The sequence below is a fragment of the Panthera onca genome, chromosome B1 (genome assembly GCF_046562875.1).
Source record: "Panthera onca isolate mPanOnc1 chromosome B1, mPanOnc1 haplotype 2, whole genome shotgun sequence".
Taxonomy (NCBI): Eukaryota; Metazoa; Chordata; class Mammalia; order Carnivora; family Felidae; genus Panthera; species Panthera onca.
Genome location: NC_138342.1, coordinates 105,315,384 through 105,330,326, shown reverse-complemented (window position 1 = coordinate 105,330,326; position 14,943 = coordinate 105,315,384). Strand labels below are relative to the sequence as shown.

At 36.1% G+C, this 14,943-nt stretch overlaps 1 protein-coding gene across 2 annotated transcripts in view; it reads left to right on the top strand.

The window, feature by feature from the left end:
• ANKRD50 (ankyrin repeat domain 50) overlaps window positions 1-13,763 on the top strand; it is a 32,186-nt gene extending 18,423 nt beyond the window's left edge. The window contains exons 1-4 of one of the 2 annotated variants that reach the window (XM_060654233.3): window positions 2,096-2,534; window positions 3,829-4,058; window positions 5,948-9,498; window positions 11,078-13,763. In XM_060654233.3, the coding sequence (XP_060510216.1) occupies window positions 3,854-4,058; window positions 5,948-9,495 (3,753 nt within the window). In that variant the 5' untranslated portion in view covers window positions 2,096-2,534; window positions 3,829-3,853 and the 3' untranslated portion in view covers window positions 9,496-9,498; window positions 11,078-13,763. Of the gene's footprint in view, window positions 1-2,095; window positions 2,535-3,828; window positions 4,059-5,947; window positions 9,499-11,077 lie in introns of those variants that run through there. The other variant, XM_060654231.3, reaches the window with a different exon arrangement.
• Window positions 13,764-14,943: the final 1,180 nt, after the last annotated feature.

The window sequence follows — 14,943 nt, the reverse complement described above, 5'->3', positions numbered from 1 at the left end:
TATGTTGGCCACAACAAATATACCTTGTATATAAAGAGACACATAGTTAAATGAAAAAGAATGAGAAAATACATACCATGCTAACCCTGATCAAAAGGAAAGACTTGTATAGCTACATTAATGTCAGGTGATGTGAATTCTGAAGAAAAGAATATTACCAGGATAAAAGAGGATCTTTTGTAATGACATAGGGGTCAATTTCTCAAGGATATAGCAATCATAATAATTGTTTATTCCTATAATAACAAAGCTTCAAAATATCAAAAACTGATAGAATTGCAAGAGCACATAGACAAGCCACATTTATGTTCTGATATTTTAACACTCCCCTTTCAATAATGATAGAGCAAATAAACAGCAGATCAGCGAGTACATAGAACAGTTGAAAAACACTATCACCAAATTGACCTAACTGACATTGGTAGAACAGTCTACCCAACAATAGCAGACAGTACACATTCTTTTCAAGTGCCCATAAACCATTTAGTAAGATAGATATATTCTGGGCCACAAAACAAATCTTAATAAATTGAAGGGTACGTAAGTTATACAGAGTATGTTATCTCATCACAGTTGAATTGAATAATGATAACACAATAACATAAAAAAACCTAAGAAATCCCCAGATATTTGAAAGCTGTACAACCCACTTCTAAATAACCTATAATTTAAAGAAGGAATCAAAGGGAAATTATTTTGAACTAAATGGTATTGGAAATAGTAGGGAATTCATAACATTAAGGGATTATTATTAGAAGGAAAGTGTGAGGGGCACCTGGGTGGCTCAGTCAGTTAAGCATTGGACTTTGGCTCAGGTCATGATTTCATGGTTTGTGAGTTTGATTGAGTCCTGCATTGGGCTCTGTGCTGATAGCTCAGAGCTTGGAGCCTGCTTCGGATTCTGTGTCTTCCCCTCTCTTTCTGCCCCTCCCCCATTTGCGCTCGCGCTCTCTCTCTCTCTGTCAAAAATAAACATTAAACAAAAACTAAAAAAAGAAGAAAAGTGTGAAACAATTATTTTAGTTTCTAAGAAACTAAGCAAAGAAAAACAAACAACCCAGAGTAAGCAAAAGCAATAAAATCATCAATTTCACCCACCAGATTTCCCTCAACTCTGTTATAATATTTGCTGTAAGTATAATCAGTAGACCCTAGTAGATAAGAGTGTAGACTAATGTGACTGACTGCCTTGGTTTGCCCAGCACTGGGGGTGGGGAGTGGGGATGAAGGACAGCTAGTTTCTAGGACTCCGTGCTTAAAACTTGGAAAGTCCTAGGCAAACCAGGATGAAGGGTCCATCCTTACCTAAGTTCTGGAGTCACAGCTTGGACTTGAATTCCTTTCTTTAACTGGATAAATGACTTATCTTCATGTGCCTTGATTTCCTTATCTGGAAATTGGTATTATAATAGTACTCATCTTAAGTTTATGTGAGAATAAAATGAGTTAATTGGTATGTAAAGTACTTAAAGCATGTAAAACACTGAATTAAAGTTAGAAGTGGTCCCCCTGCTTCTCCCCTTGCCCCACCGTTTTTTATAAGCAGTGGCCTCCAATCTCACTCTTTTCTTCTACTTACCTGCTTCAGGCTTTCCTTCAAATGTAGCCAGTTATCTTTCTAAACAGAGATATAAATGTATCAATTTCCTGTCTAAAATATTTCAGTTGACTCCTTAGTTACCCTTAGGTCATAGCCCAAATTTCCTGATAACGTTTATAAAACACAGTATTTACTCATTTTCCTAACTCTTCTCTTCCAGACTTTGTTCACAAGTCTTTCTTTTCTTCAAGATAAATGTGCTGTTGCCTAAACTAGATTTTTTTTTTTTTTTTTTTTTTTTTGTCCTATGTGTTGTCTTTACCCTAGCTCTTTCTGTTGGCTAAGCTTGTTTATTTGGCTTCCCTCCCCCCAACTCCCATCCCTATCAAAAGTAGGTTCTGTGTACTCCCACAGCATTGTGTGTTATTTATCAAGTGGTAGTGATCATATAGTACATTAGTATATCATATACTATAGTGTATATATATTACTGTAGTACTTGCTTTTCATCAAACTTCTTTGTTTTCATGATAGAGGAAATATGTACAATAAGGTACAATAAATTGTTTTCCCAAATTTAGTATATTCCTTCTGCCAAGACTGCTTTGCTTTCCTTTTATTACAGTTTATTGTAAAATTTTCCCAGTTCCTGGAGAATAACTGTTTCTTCAAAACTTAACTCATCTTGAGCACCTAATATTTGAATATTTCTCTGACATTCTCTGCCTTTCCTGTCTACCCGTCTTGAGTTGGTCATTTCTTATCTACCACATTAGTAATTTTACTGCTTTTTATCATAGCACTGAGTATACTGCATTGAAGTTATTTGTTTTCCATTCTAGAGTACAACAATGTCAAGTCTTCATTTAGGATCTACTATGGGCACAGCACTATGCTAAGTCCTGGGGTACACTCATGAGCAAAACTGACATAGTCCTTGTGTCTTGATGCTCACAGTATAAAGGAAGAAATAAAAATTAATGGCATTAAATTAGTAAGTATAACATTGCAAATTTGCCACTGCTACGAAAGAGAAATATTTAATACAATGAAAGCTTACTATAGGGATTCAACCTTTGGAAAGTGACTCTCAAGCTTACAATTAAAGATTAAGGAGGAGTTAATTACATGAAGAGAGAAAAGAAGCACATTTCTGGCAGAGAAAACTGCTAATGAAAAGGTCCTTGTGTAATTGTATCTAATAAAAGTTATTGAAAGAAGGCTAGTGTGGCTGGAGTAATATTCTAAAAAGGTTCTTTGGCTGCAGCAGGAACTCTGGGGAAGTGGTTGGAAACATGTAACATACAGAGCATACAAGTGATTGTGGCAGTCCAGGTGAGAGATATGATGTTACAGACTGAGGTGGGTTTGAGAGACATTTATAAAGAAATGTTGGTAGGACGAGGTGATAAAAACGATCGTGGTTGCTATGGGATTGAAAGTTTAAGAAGAGAGTTGTAGAAAGGATTATCTGTAAATTTTTGGTATTAATAACTATATGGATCATGTCCTTTTCACTATTGTATTTTTTAGTGCCTTATTCACCACATGACATGCTCAAGTAAACATTTGAAGAAAATGAATGAGCATTGTTTCAGTTTTGAAAAAGTTATATTCAATTGCTATGTAAATTTTGAGTAGGAAATGCATTGTTCTGTGGAATTAAACCTAGAAATTTGCTCTTTACATTGAAATTTGAACATATATCAAATGGGACCTAGGTTATAGTAATTTATCTTTAAACGATCTTTTAAAATAAAATTTATATGTGACAAGCTAGTATAGCCTGCAGTCATTTTGTAAGAGAAATGATGATAAAACATTTCTAAATTCTGTAGGAATTTTCTTTTTATTATTATTATTTTCTTTTTATTAAAGTGATCCCCAAAGTTGTTTTCTTTTTCCTTTGCAACACATTTTAACTTGGTTATAAGCAACTCAAGCTTTTTATTGGTGACTTAAAAAATCAGGAAAGGAGTATTGAAATCTAGTTTCCTAAAGTTCCTACTATCCTTCCCCTTAATTATGCTGACTTACTAATACACACATACACACACACACTCATGCACACCCTTTATTGTGGAAAATTTTGTTACTGAAAATGTGAACTATTTGGGACTAGTATTCTTAAAGTAAGGAACTGAAACTTACACAATATTTTTATTCTAAAACCTAAATTTATTTCTTCTTAAAACATTTATAATCTATATTACTAATATCTGAATGATAAATCTTAATAACATTGTAGCCAGTAATATTGAGAATGCTCATACAGATGTATTTTACAGGTGTGTTCTACTCCCTCTTTTGGGAATGAAGCCTCCCCAACAAAGCCTGTATCTACTTGTTGACTCTGTGGATGAAGGGTGTAACATTACCGAAGGTGAACAAACATCTACCAGCTTATCTGGAACTGTTGCGGAGCTCTTAGCTGGTCACCATGAGTTCTTTCCACCATGGCTATTGCTTCTGTGTTCTGCCCGAAAACAGAGTAAGGCTGTTACTAAAATGTTTACTGGTAAGTGTAATTAATGCCTTGTGTGTACTTTCTGTGTGTTAATCTGTTTCTAAACCGTGTGTCATGTCTTCTAAACTATCTGTTGGCATTTGGTGTAAATGCCACATCGATTTAGTATTTCTATTTTTTTTGTTGTTGTTGTTCAGTTATTTCCCAGCCCTCTTTGTCACCAATATTATTATTCTAAATCATATTTTTACCTTTATTCCTCTAGATTGACTTTAATAGCATACTTTTAAAAATTGGAACTATTAATGATATAAACCAAAGAATTATTAAGTTTGGTTAAAACTTTTAATTTAGGAGAAGTTTGAAATACACACTTTCTTTCCATCCATGAACATAGCATATTTTTTCTTTATTCAACTTTTTTTCTTAGATCTTTTTTCAGTTTTCCTTGTATATGTCCTATACATTTCTTTCTGCTTTTTGCTAATGTTTTAAGTTGAAATATATGGGTTTTGAATTGAAATGTATGTATTCAGAATTGAATTTGCAAGTATATCACTACAGGGAAAGAACATTAAGAGTTTTACTGGCTCTAAGTAAGTTTCATCTACTCATATCTGAGGATTTAACAGAACTAGTCCCTGTTCTCACAGATTCTTCAGGATAATAAATAATTGCAGTGAACATCAGTTTATAATATTGGCACACATCCTATCACTGTCATTCTGTCACCAGCACTGAGAAGTTCCATCCCGAAGAGATATTTTCAGTAAGAATACAAAAGTGGTTCAACAGACATATGGTCCAACATTTCAGTAAATCATGTTTTTATTCCCCTAAAAATTTTGAGCATTTTTCAGCCTTTTCTTATAAAAAAAAATGGCTAAAAGTGTTGTGATACCAATGTATTAAATTGTGCATATTCATACTAAGGGAATTACATGTATAGGGATTAGAAGTTGCAATTTTAAAAAAGTAATTATTTTCAGTAACTTTAGCTCAGGATATTCAGATTACTGATTAACAGATATTCTTAGTTCTGTTTCAGTGAACAGATAACTATCATGAATGATGAACTTTATAATTTATTCTATCCAGGAGCACCTGGATGGCTCAGTCACTTAAGTGTCAGACTCTTGATTTCTGCTCAGGGCATGGTCTCATGATTCATGGGTTCAAGCCCTGCATCGGGCTCTGCATTGACAGCACAAAGCGTGCTTGGGACTCTGTCCCTCTCTCTGTCCTGCCTCCATGTGTGCATGTCTCTCTCAAAAATCAATAAGCATTTAAAAAAAATTTATTCTATCTAAATTCATATTACGAAGTATTTAGAGGTGAAAGAGCTTTATTTTCCAAATCATAAGCATTTTATATGTATTCTTTATGAAAGTACATTTACAGTGGTAATTTAAAGGCAGTGACAGATGATACTCTAATTGGATGTAAATATTCAGTCCCATAAGTAAAGCTAGCGTATATTCAGGTATGTGGATGGAAATATATACATTTTTCATGTGAAAAAATCAGCTTATAAAAACAAACAAGTATTGTTGGTTTTCTCTGGCAACTTTTTTTCCTGGTCATTTGGGACTTCAGAAAATCTCACCAAGGTGCTTTTATGGATACACATGTAAGACTGTCCTAATGCTGAGTTTAGTACTTATCACTAAAGTTGAGCAGAGCTCTGAGCCACTAAAAGAATAAGAAACAGTTGCATTCGTAAACAGAAAAATGAAATAATTTATCTACCTTTAATGTGTTTACAGAGGGAAAAGAGAACTGATTTGTATACTCATAGGTGTTAATTTATTGGTATTAATTGATTTGTTATCTATTTATTTGCTTATTAGTTTATTATGTATTGAAGATATCCTCTTTGAATATATGGCAACTTCTGTGATCATTTTCAACTGATGACACCGACTTTTTTCTCTCTGTAGGTTTTCGAAAAATAAGTTTAGATGACCTTCGGAAGGCATACATCGTTAAGGATGTTCAGCAGTACATCCTTCATCGTTTAGATCAAGAAGAAGCTTTGCGACAACATCTCACTAAAGAAACTGCAGAGATGTTAAATCAACTTCACATTAAAAGCAGTGGATGCTTTCTTTATCTAGAACGAGTTCTAGACGGAGTTGTAGAAAATTTTATTATGTTGAGAGAGATTCGTGACATCCCAGGAACTCTTAATGGTCTGTATCTCTGGCTGTGTCAGAGACTTTTTGTAAGAAAACAGTTTGCAAAAGTCCAGCCTATTTTGAATGTGATTCTTGCAGCCTGCCGGCCTTTGACCATAACGGAATTGTATCATGCAGTCTGGACTAAAAATATGTCATTAACCTTAGAGGACTTTCAACGTAAGTTAGATGTCCTCTCCAAACTTCTTGTTGATGGACTAGGAAATACTAAAATACTGTTTCACTATAGTTTTGCAGAGTGGCTTCTGGATGTGAAACACTGCACTCAGAAGTATTTATGTAATGCAGCAGAAGGACACAGAATGTTGGCTATGAGTTATACCTGTCAAGCCAAGAATTTAACACCATTGGAAGCACAAGAATTTGCATTGCATTTAATTAATTCAAACTTGCAGTTAGAGACAGCTGAGTTAGCTCTCTGGATGATATGGAATGGTACACCTGTCAGAGATTCTCTGTCTACTTTAATACCCAAGGAACAAGAAGTGCTACAGCTGTTGGTTAAAGCTGGTGCGCACGTCAACAGTGAAGATGACCGCACATCATGCATAGTCCGACAAGCCTTAGAAAGAGAGGATTCCATTCGGACATTATTAGATAATGGAGCTTCAGTAAATCAATGTGATTCAAATGGGAGAACATTATTGGCTAATGCTGCATACAGTGGCAATCTTGATGTCGTGAATTTACTTGTCTCCAGGGGAGCAGATTTAGAGATAGAAGATGCTCATGGACATACACCACTTACCCTAGCTGCTAGACAAGGACATACCAAGGTGGTTAATTGTTTGATTGGGTGTGGAGCAAACATTAATCATACTGATCAAGATGGTTGGACAGCATTAAGATCTGCTGCTTGGGGTGGCCATACGGAGGTAGTTTCTGCACTACTTTATGCTGGCGTAAAAGTGGATTGTGCAGATGCTGATAGCCGAACAGCCTTGAGAGCAGCAGCGTGGGGAGGTCACGAGGATATTGTACTGAATTTGCTACAACATGGTGCTGAAGTCAACAAAGCTGATAATGAAGGTCGAACTGCATTGATAGCAGCAGCCTACATGGGACATAGAGAAATTGTGGAACACCTGCTGGACCACGGAGCAGAAGTGAATCATGAGGATGTCGACGGCAGGACCGCTCTCTCTGTAGCTGCACTTTGTGTGCCTGCAAGTAAAGGACATGCATCGGTTGTCAGTCTTTTAATTGACCGAGGTGCTGAAGTAGATCATTGTGATAAAGATGGCATGACTCCGTTGCTGGTAGCTGCTTATGAAGGACATGTCGATGTGGTTGACTTGCTTCTAGAAGGGGGAGCAGATGTCGACCATACAGATAACAACGGTCGCACACCCCTCCTAGCAGCAGCTTCTATGGGCCATGCGTCAGTTGTAAACACACTTTTGTTTTGGGGTGCAGCAGTGGACAGCATTGACAGCGAGGGCAGGACAGTCCTCAGCATAGCTTCAGCCCAAGGAAATGTGGAGGTAGTACGTACCCTACTGGATAGAGGGTTAGATGAAAATCACAGAGATGATGCTGGATGGACACCTTTGCATATGGCAGCTTTTGAAGGTCACAGATTAATATGTGAAGCACTTATTGAACAAGGTGCTAGAACAAATGAGATCGATAACGATGGACGGATACCTTTCATATTAGCTTCGCAAGAGGGTCATTATGATTGTGTTCAAATCTTATTGGAAAATAAATCCAACGTTGATCAGAGAGGTTATGATGGAAGAAATGCGCTGCGTGTTGCTGCGTTAGAAGGGCATAGGGACATTGTTGAATTACTTTTTAGCCACGGAGCTGACGTTAACTACAAAGATGCTGATGGTAGGCCTACGCTTTATATTTTGGCCTTAGAAAACCAGCTTACGATGGCTGAGTATTTTTTAGAAAACGGTGCAAATGTAGAAGCAAGCGATGCCGAAGGAAGGACAGCACTTCATGTTTCCTGCTGGCAAGGCCATTTGGAAATGGTGCAGGTTCTGATAACCTACCATGCTGACATCAACGCTGCAGACAATGAAAAGCGGTCTGCCTTGCAGTCTGCAGCTTGGCAGGGCCACGTAAAAGTGGTTCAGCTTCTGATTGAGCATGGCGCCATAGTTGACCATACGTGCAACCAAGGTGCGACTGCCCTCTGTATTGCAGCCCAAGAAGGGCACATTGATGTTGTGCAGGTTTTGTTAGAGCACGGTGCTGATCCAAACCATGCCGATCAATTTGGACGCACTGCTATGCGGGTTGCAGCCAAAAATGGACATTCTCAAATAATTAAATTATTAGAAAAATATGGTGCATCTACTTTGAATGGCTGTTCCCCGTCTCCTGTTCATACAATGGAGCAAAAACCTCTACAATCGGCGTCTTCAAAAATGCAGTCATTAACAATTAAATCAAATAGTTCTGGCAGTACTGGTGGAGGGGATGTGCAGCCTTCACTGCGTGGTTTACCTAATGGGCCAGCTCATGCATTCAGTTCTCCTTCGGAATCTCCAGATTCTACAGTCGATCGTCAGAAGTCGTCATTGTCAAATAATTCCCTGAAAAGCTCAAAAAACTCATCTTTGAGAACTACTTCATCTACAGCAACAGCCCAAACAGTGCCAATTGATAGCTTTCATAACCTGTCATTTACAGAACAAATTCAGCAGCATTCATTGCCGCGCAGCAGAAGTCGACAGTCCATCGTTTCCCCGTCTTCCACAACACAGTCCCTGGGACAGAGCCATAATTCACCGAGTAGTGAATTTGAGTGGAGTCAAGTAAAACCCAGTTTGAAGTCAACTAAAACAAATAAAGGGGGGAAGTCAGAAAATTCCAGCAAATCGGGGGCAGCTGGAAAAAAGGCTAAACAAAATAATTCTTCACAGCCAAAGGTTTTAGAGTATGAAATGACTCAGTTTGATAAAAGAGGACCTACAGCCAAATCTGGTACTAGTGCAGCCCCTAAACAGACGCCAGCAGAATCTCAGTGCAAAATTATGGTACCTTCAACTCAGCAAGAAATTGGTCGATCTCAACAGCAATTTCTTATTCATCAACAAAGTGGGGAGCAGAAGAAGAGAAATGGAATAATGACAAATCCCAATTATCATCTTCAGAGCAACCAGGTCTTTCTTGGTAGGGTTTCAGTCCCACGGACAATACAAGACAGAGGGCATCAGGAAGTGTTAGAGGGATATCCTTCCTCAGAGACGGAATTAAGCCTTAAACAAGCCCTGAAGCTTCAGATCGAGGGTTCTGACCCTAGCTTCAACTATAAAAAGGAAACACCATTATAAAAGGTAACATTTCATCAACATAAAGAATAAAATATCAAAAGTATGGTTCCCTCTACTGAGGATACTCTTTCCCCTAATAGTCATGTGGCCAGTTCCCTCGCCTAATCAGTTCAGATGACATCCTCTCAGCAGCACCTTCCCTTAGTGCCCTTGTGAATTTGAATTGCCCCACACCACCAGCATTCTCTTTTTGCCTTTCCTGTTTTTTTTGTTATCCAAAGAACTTATTATTTCACATACGTTATATATTTATTATTATGTTTATTATTTGTCTCTTCCCAACTAAAATATAAGTTCTGTGAAGGTAGGGGTTTTTATCTGTTTGTTCTCTGCTATATTCCATGTACTTGGAATACTGTTTGGACCTATATTAGTTTTTCAGTAAAAATGTATTGAGTAGGTGAACGGATGAATGAATATACTACTTATGAATCTCAGTAAGAATTTCTTCTTACATAGTCATTTCCCTTCTTAGAAATTCTTTGGTGGCAATAGAGGGAGAGGAGAGGACCATTTCTGTAATACTCACTTTTTGGTTTGAATAAGATAGTATATGTAGTGCTTAGTAGATAGGTAGTCAGTGTTAATTTCCTTCCTTTTTCACCCTGGAAGAAGTCAAAGATTTAATCAGCTAAAAGTAATTTTTACTATGGCAGATCTCTTAAGAATCTTCCAAGTAAAATTTGCACACACCAAGAAGAGGTGAGGAAAGATGTTAAGTTGGATGTATGCACAAGAGGGTATTTAGAGCCCACTATATTTACACATAAGAATTACATGTTTAAACCTCAAAATAAAATTAGATTTAAATACAAACATTTTTTTTTCTTTCCACCACAATGGACACTTCACTAATTACATAGGGGAATTTAGTGAGAAAATATATATATAATTTTATATAATAGATACTTTTTCAGAAGCACATCTCTCTCATTAGAGATAAATCCAATGGTTTCATTAGGAATCTTTGCTATTTTATACTACAAGTATATTTATCCCACTTTGCTTAATCATTTTTCATTCTTTAAAAAAAAATGTACTCTAGCAAACTGAAATATCCCTTGTCTTTCTGGTTTGTTTTTCCTTCTTTCTTGCTTTCTTTCTTGCTTTCTTGCTTTTTTTTTGTCTTTGGAGATATATTTTAGGGGTATTTTAGGTGAAACATTATAAATTGTAAATTTCCTGTGCTTTCTAATAGTAAACACCTTTCAATCTGAATCGATGGATGACTGGTCAAATCTCATTCCAAAATAATTTGTATAAAGTAGTTAGTTCATTCTCCAATGTGACTTATTTTAAAAATACCTAGTGATGGTACAACCCTCTAACTCTTGTGCTATCTTTTGTAAAGGCAAAGTATACGTATATATTACACAGTAAAACACATTAATGAAGGTAAACATTTTGTGGATTCTTTAAAAGTGATTGTAAGTTAAATAATGAATCTCTAATAGATGTGTCCACTTTATGTTTTATATAGTAAATACATAAATATATATAATTATATAGGGTCTTAAAACTATATGTAGTTATATAATAAGTATAATGTAGACATTAATTTTTTTTTTAACTTTTGCATTAGTTTCCTATTCTGTGAAACAGAAGACATTGTGATTGGAGTGGTTCTTCAGCTACTGGATGAAAACATAAAATGCCTGTTGATTTGCTGAAAAAAAAAAAGTGAAGAATGTGATATCTGCAGTACAGTTACCTTAATTACTGTCATGTGCCTAAATAGTAAGGCTGCCTTCTCAGTGTAACCCTCTGTGCTTAAAAAATTTCATTTTGTGTGCTTTGTATTCACTACATAAGAATAAGCACTTTTTTGAAAAAAATGCAGATGTATACTGCAGTTCCCTGATAAAAGCTGAAAAAAAAATTTGCGTAAAGTATTTTAAGTTAAGATTTGATAAATGTGCATGTGCCATGATCAAATATATACAAAAAGGCAGTGTCCTTTGTATTTATTTTATTTTTTTCTTTTTGTGGCAAATGAAACTTAAGCATATTGTTTCACATTTGCATCGTTGTAGTGTATGGCTTGTTTCTTGTATCTTTAAAAATGTTGCTCAATAAAATAAATCATGCAACTATTTTATGTTCAGTACACCTTCGGCATTGGTTGAAAATGTGTTTCTATTTAATGCCACACTGAAGTGAAAAATGGTTTCTTGACAGATTTTTTGAAAATAATCCTAGTATTTTAGGGAGCTGCTCTAAGTAGTTTAAATATGGATTTCCCAGTAGAATCCTCCTGATCTCTGGCTAAAGAGGAAAAAAAGAAAAAGAGAGGAAAGGATGAAAGGGAGAGAGATAGAGGAAAAAACACACTATAGGCAGAACAAAGTTCTGTTTCATTCACTGGGATGCAATTTCACCTTCCACTCGCTTGTCATTCCACCTCCAAGAAGACAGACTATCATTTCTGAGGCATAAAAATTCTCAGGGACAAAGCCATGCCTCAGGGCGTGTGTATGTAGAGGGAGATGCACCTGTCTGAGGGTAGATTTTTGATCCCTGAACAATTCATCGACTACACTTACCTCAACTGTCCAGTGAAGTACAATATAATTTACCAGTGTCAATTTTAATGCTGGCTTTTCTCTCAGTCCTTTCTATCTTATAAATCACTTCATGACCCAAATAGCCCCAACTCAAAAATCAGTGGAATCCATTTTAGTGGTTAATTGGATAAATATTTTTGATGAATGTGTAATATGTGCCATCCTTCACAGATGACGCCATTAACCTGTCAGTCATAGCACGTGTGTATTTTTTTTTACTGGTATTTGGTAAACGATAGTGATGGATTTGCACTTTTCTGTCCACATACTCTTTCCTGTTTTCTTCTTTGGACAATTGCTCACAGGATAACTGGATGGCAGGGTTAAAGGTGAAGTCTGTGACAAAGAACACAAAGTTGACTGCCTCAGATGACCATCAGACCCACGGCCTGGCCTTCTTGATGGACTCTAAACCAGTGGAGCTGGCTTAGATGGGCCGTGTGTATGTCCGGAAAGTCTGGGATTTATTGTTAAGAAGCCATGGTTCTGAGTCTGATCTTTGAATAAGCCTTGTAAATTTTAGAAAGCCCAGAAATTCTGTTTCCCATGTGCTATTGATAAGAAAGAGAAATGAGGAAAGAGAATTTGGAGATTCAGCACAACAACATTGCCACTACCGGAAAAACAATCTTTAGAAAATGTCTTAGTTAATAACAGAGGTCAGTACTGTCCTCTTCATACATGAAGGGTACATGGGATACATTGTTCACAGGAATAGAAACGTGTGATTAGTTGTGATAAGTGTCTCACTTGAATCTTCGTGTGAGGCTTTTGTTTTTATTTTTTAAAGTCATCAAAACACATTCTGTTTGTGTCATCAGTCATAATCAGGAATAGGAGATAAGGTCAATCGATACTAAGGTGACATGGCAATATTGATAACTCGAATGTGAATGTTTCAAGTATTGAATTTTTGTCCCTATGGGACATTTATTAAATACACTTAATAGGACTCTTGCAAAGTAGCCTTAAAAGTGTTAATGATTCTATTGATAAATATGAATACATACTATTATTAGAACCAATGTTACTCATATCTCAAATACAGTACATTTACATTACTGTAGAAGATGAAGCTCTAATTTCTTATTAGGTGTATTTTTCTTTAGAAAGAGAACCCTGAAAGCTGCCAGTTTTTCTATTAACCTTGAATTATTGGAATTGTATTTATTTAATTTTATTGTTTTTTACAAAAATGCACCTTGTGGCCAAAGGGCAAAGATATGACTCATTACATAAGGGATTTATGTTTTTCAAAGAGCTAAATGTTTTCATATCCATATTATGTACACTTGAAACAGTTGGTAGGAAGAGAACCTGTTGGAAAAATATGATTTTCAAAAGTAAGTAGTCCTCTGGGTGTTTTTATATTCATTGCGTTTTGGAATAGGACAGAAGAGGTTTTTAGTTAGGATAAGGATGATTAAGAGTGCTGGAGATACCCTGCTTTGCCTACTTGTTTCTTTGGGGATTTAACAGCATGACTGAAAACAGCTTTTGCTTCATTAAGAAGAGTAAAAACTAGTCCCCCCAACTTAAAATGCCTAAAGAGCTATTTTAAACATCAAAATGCTTCAATTTTGTAAATCATCTGACGTCACTACACACATATGATGCCGTGTGCTTATAACTTTTTAACATTCCGCCTGTGCCCATTCCCTAAAAGTCATGAGTTGATAATAAGGGAAGCGATTAAAACAACAACAACAACAACACTAATGAAAAATTAAAATCTGAATGTGTGTAGGAAAGGTTTTGGAAGGAAAACTGACTGGCATTCCGCATACTGCAAGGTGATGCCAGTATCTTTTGTCCTCCTTCCTCACTCCCCACCCCTACTGGAGTCCTTACCAAAAACAAGTCACTACTTAGAAACAAGAGTAGTTTTCTCATTATTGTTTGGCTATGCGAATGTTCGTTTTGCTTCATGTTGCTCCATTTACACTTCTCAGCAAATGTAGTTGCAGACAAATGGTTTCTTTTTATTGTTTCCTTGGTTTGGGGTATGTAAATAGCCTAAAATGTACATTGAATTTCACATTGTAAAAGTTTTATTTTATTCCTTGTATTATATTAAGCAAAAATCCCTATGTATATGAAAGTGCATAATAAATATATTTGCTCTCTAGAGGATATCTTGTTTTAATTTTACCCTTGAACCACCAGAATGTGCATGACATGTTTACAGTAGAAACAACTATTAGTTTTAAGTTGTTAGCTTATTTTAAATAAATACGGAGTACGGAGAAAATGAATTTGGGAATATTCTACCAAAAAAGAAAAAAAGAAAAGAAAAAAACTAAGATGTAAAAACTTCACAGAGGAAGGTAGAAAACCAAAAAGATCTAGACTTTATGTCTCTGAAAAGTTTCTGTAAGGACCTGGTGTTCTTTCCCCCCCCACCCCCCCGACTGATCACCGTGTAACTGCTGTACCTCCCCATGTCTGGCTTCATGACTCTGAGGTTGCGTAACCTGATAAGTTGTGTGCGTGCGTGCTCCGTGATCATCAGAACAGTATGGCCATCTCACATTTGATATTTTGGAGTTTATTGCAAGTGTGGTCATTCGTTTTCTAAACAAATTTCTGTGTATTCTTCACTCGGTAAAGCTGAATCGCTTCATGTTCTGCTTTTCCCACCAGAACACAACATCCTGTACATGTATGAGCGTGTGTGTAAATACATACAGTATATTATTCGAAAGAGAGGTTTCTGAAAAGGCCAGCTAGGTATTATCTGTCAATTTTATGATAATTACAGAGTTCTGCAGTAATTACCATACATTCTTTCTAAATGTGCTGTATTAATAAGAATCCAACTCAAACTTTTTAATAACAATGCTTAATTAAACACAAATGGGTGATGAAAGTAGAAGCATTTTAA